This window comes from Miscanthus floridulus, chromosome 18, assembly GCF_019320115.1.
Source record: "Miscanthus floridulus cultivar M001 chromosome 18, ASM1932011v1, whole genome shotgun sequence".
Classification (NCBI taxonomy): Eukaryota; Viridiplantae; Streptophyta; class Magnoliopsida; order Poales; family Poaceae; genus Miscanthus; species Miscanthus floridulus.
This window is the reverse complement of record NC_089597.1, coordinates 119,016,113-119,020,598: the sequence shown is the minus strand read 5'-3', so window position 1 is coordinate 119,020,598 and position 4,486 is coordinate 119,016,113. Positions and strand designations below refer to the sequence as shown.

General features: G+C 46.0%; 1 protein-coding gene across 1 annotated transcript; it reads left to right on the top strand.

Annotated features, from left to right (window-relative positions):
* Nucleotides 1–2,906: 2,906 nt before the first annotated feature.
* LOC136520831 (cysteine endopeptidase RepA-like) lies at nt 2,907–4,013 on the top strand. The gene has a single exon (XM_066514491.1). It carries the CDS (start codon nt 2,907–2,909, stop codon nt 4,011–4,013), a length of 1,107 nt encoding a protein of 368 aa, XP_066370588.1.
* Nucleotides 4,014–4,486: the final 473 nt, after the last annotated feature.

Genomic DNA, 4,486 nt, shown 5'->3' with positions numbered 1-4,486 from the left:
AGCCAGCGGTGGGGGGCCGGCCGGGACGACGCGAGAGGGGAGAAGAGGAGGGGGGCGCAGCTGTCGCGCCGCGCGCGCCAGCGGCCATAGCCCTGTCGGCGTCGAGAGAGCGAGGGAGGGAGAAAGCGAAGAAGCCTCTGGAACGACTGAAGCCAAGTATTCATTTGTTGGGCTATTTGATGGCTTCCGTCGTGCAACATTTGTAGGGGCGGCTGGTTATTGAGCCGCCCCTATAAATCTCAACACCGGGGGTGGCTGGTGAGTGGGCCGCCCCTACAAATCTGGCCTATTTGTAGGGGCGGCTCATATCACCAGTCGCCCCTGCTGTTCTATTTGGAGGGGCAGCTGGTTTCTGGGCTCTCGAGCACGCCACTGTAGGGGCGGCTCCATCACCAGCCGTCCCTACAAAAAAATTACCCCGTTGCTACAAACCGTTTTTTCACGTAGTGATGGAATGACTCATCTGAAATGTTTATGGAATGTTTGGTTTGAGGAGCCAACAAATTTTAGATGGGATGATGCATCATGGGTCCATTCCTTAAATTTAGTGCAATGACCCCATTTCTAGTACTAGTACTGATCATGAACTTGTGAGGAATGAGATGAAGATGGATCCAGTGGCGGGGGGACAGATAAAAACCAAGGTATGGCGTAGAGTTGACAGAGCTTGATTAATGGCACAAACATTAAGAAAAAAAACACATGATGCAGCCAGAATAAAGAAGAGTAAAACAAATTTGAGGTAGGACAACTGCCACACCTAGCCCTACCAATTGCGCCGCCAGTGGATGGATCAACTCATTCTATTGAACAAATCAAACCAAAAAAAATTAGAGAGTGAGATGATGATGGACCACTTTATACTATAAACCAAACACCCAGTTAGGCTCTATCCAAAAGCAGATCGAAGCAACTTGTATATCATATTAGTTAATTAATCTAAGATGACCCAAAGACGCAAGGCTCGAGCAAGGTGCATCTCTTAGTTTTTTCCTTTATTATAACTAGGTTTTAGAGCTTCCAATATTTGACCAACTTGTAGGTTTTCGGAAAGAAGTTCCATCACTTTCACGGTCAATTTTGTACAACACAAAATTTTTATATATGATTTAAAATGCATACACGTGTCTCATGTTTTAGTTTTTATTACGTCAATTCACGTGTTTTTCTCGTTGCCTTTTTTGTGGACCTAAGACGAGTGGAGCCGAAGGAGTCAACAATGAGGGAGATGGTGCAAAGATGGAGAGGTGGGATATATATACGGGAGATAGACAAAGCGTGTGGTGGCACCCGGCACCCTAGGTAACCTCTAAACAGATATTTGACTGTAGCAACCCACAAACATATTTGTTAGTTAATTATTAAAAGTAAACTAAAATGTTCTTCAAATATATGTATTAAGTGGTTATACAAAGTAATTCAATAAGTATAAAGTACGTTGTTTATTTATATTTCTAATTACAAACATGAATCATTGTTAAATTAAAATATTGATGGTGTACTAGAATTCCTCGGGCCCATATTCATATTTATATGAATAAGAATATCCATATTGACGCTAAAACAAATACGAAAATCTGACGTTGTAGATGTTTAGACATCCAGATATATCCCTAGATCTAACCAATGAGTCAAATGAATATTTATTGAATTGATTAATGAAATGGCTTTCTTTAAATTCATGCTAAATTTGAAAAGAGTATTGCGACATCATTATCATTATTGTTATTGGTGTTGTTTTACTAGAATTCCTCATGTCCATATTAAAATTGATATGGATACAGTCATACAGATATCCATGTTGACACTAAAACAGATATGAATATCAGATCTTTCATATGTTTCGACAGCCGGATCCATCCATAGGCCTAACCCATAAGTCAAATGAATATTAATTGAATTGGTTAATGAAGTGGCTTCTTTTATGGATTGATCCGAATGTCTAAACGTCTGAAAAATCTGATATTCGTATATGTTTTAGCATCAATATGGATATTTGTATTCGTATCAACTTTAATAGGGACTAGAGAAATTCCAGTAAAACATCAACACCTACAACAATAATGATAAAGATAGTACGATACTCCTCTTTTAAAATTTAGCGTGACTCCTGAAGAAGCCACTTCATTAATCAGTTCAACCAATATTCATTTGACTCATGGGTTAGATCTAGATTTTGAACATCTAATCCATGAGTCAAATGAGTATTAATTGAATTGATTAATGAAATGGTTTTTTTTTTCAGGATTCATGATAAATTTTAGAAGATGAGTATTGTGCTATCATTATCATTATTGTTGTTGTTAGACTAGAATTCCTCTGCTCCATAATAAAATTAATATAGAACTCCTCTGCTCCATAATAAAATTAATATGAATATGGATATCCATACTGAGACTAAAACAAATACGAATATTGGATATGTTTAAACATGGGTTCCATCTCTAGATCTAACCCATGGGTCAAATGAATATTAATTGAAGTGATTAATGAAGTGGCTTCTTCATAACTCATGCTAGTTTTTAAAGGGAAGTACCATGCCATCATTATCATTATTGTTCTTGGTTTTTGTGGCTATAGAATTGCTCTACTCCATATCTTCAAAATATATGATAATTATGTTAAAAAAATATATGATAGTTAGTGAGATGCATGCATGATTACAATAATAAATACATAGATTTACTTCATAAAAGAAAATCTTATGGATCCTGCTTCTATCCCATATTGCTTGATGGTGGAGTAGTATAAAATAAGAACAGAGGCATATGATGTTGTATGAACAAGTTAAACCTATAGCTTAATCAATAGCTTCTACCAATAGTTCTTGCTGCCTAATCTTTGCACGCTTCCCATAATCAGCATCCAGTTCCGTTGCTAACACTACGACATCACTTGAAGCTACAATGGTGGGAGCTGCTGAGGTGGCAACGACCATGGCGGCGGTGCTACTCGTCGTGGCCATGGCGCTGTCCGCTGCGCCAGCGGCAAGCTCCATCGACTACACCGAGCACGACCTGGCGTCGGAGGCGTCCCTGAGGGCACTGTACGAGCGCTGGTGCGCGCACTACGACATGGCGCGCGACGTCGGCGAGAAGACCCGGCGGTTCGACCTGTTCAAGGAGAACGCGCGCCGCATCTACGAGCACAACCACCAAGGCAACGCGACGTACACGCTGGGCCTCAATCGCTTCAGCGACATGACCGACGAGGAGTTCAGCCTCTCCCCGTACGGACGTTGCTTGACTGCCCCGGTGGTCCAGCGCATGTCCGCCGATGGCGAGAACGAGGAGCTCCACCAGCAGGAGGACGACGCGTCGTTCAACCTCACGCACGGCGGCGGCGGCGCCACCGCCGCGCTCGGCGCCCCGCCGGCAGTGGACTGGCGCGGGAGGGCGGTGACGCGCGTGAAGGATCAGGGGCTAGGCTGCGGGAGCTGCTGGGCGTTCTCGGCGGTCGCGGCGGTGGAGGGCATCAACGCCATCCGGACGAGGAGCCTGGTGCCGCTGTCAGAGCAGCAGCTGGTGGACTGCGACAGGGCGGACCACGGCTGCAACGGCGGCTTGATGACCACGGCGTTCAACTTCATCGTGAGCAACCGCGGCATCGTGCCGGAGGGCGCGTACCAGTACATGGGCAGGCAGGGCCGGTGCCAGCACGCCACGGCCCCGCCGGTGACCATCGACGGGTACCGGAAAGTGCAGCCGTTCGACGCGAACGCGCTCATGTCCGCGGTCGCGGCGCAGCCTGTGGCCGTGGCGATCGAGGCCGACGCGTGGGAGTTCCGCCACTACCGTCGGGGCGTCTTCAGTGGGAACTGCGGGGGCAGGCTGGGTCACGCGGCGACGGCGGTGGGGTACGGCGCCGACGCCGGCGGCCCGTTCTGGATCGTCAAGAATTCGTGGGGTCCCGGGTGGGGCGAGGGCGGGTACGTCCGCATCAGCCGCAACGCGCCCGTCAGGCAGGGGGTCTGCGGCATCCTCACAGAATCGTCGTACCCTGTGAAGCGTTAGGCAAACTTGCCGATACCCATTTCATTTCAGTAGCTGTTCCGGTTTGTTCGTTGGGAATAAAAAGTTTCGTTATCGGATGATACAAGTGATCCGTTCCATAATCTATCTACACCTAAAAAAACTCTAAAGTAATTATCTACCGGTGATACCAAATCACATCCGACTCCACTTCAGTTCCCCTTCAACATAGATTAGAGACATGTTAGGATGAGTAGGACTATTAGTTACTCGTTGGGGCAAGCCTAGATTGGGACGGATAGATAGATATACACACGGATCCATATATAGCGTCCAAGTATAACAAGACAGGTAAGTGGATACGGCCGGATTACGAGCCTTCGATCGGGCTAATAAGTCCGGCCCTAGCACTAGTAGAGAACAGACCTTTGATCCTCGATCAAAATGGGCTCTAGTCCCGGAATTTTTTGCCCTCGGGACTAGAAATACCTTTAGTCCCGGTTGGAGGCTCCAAC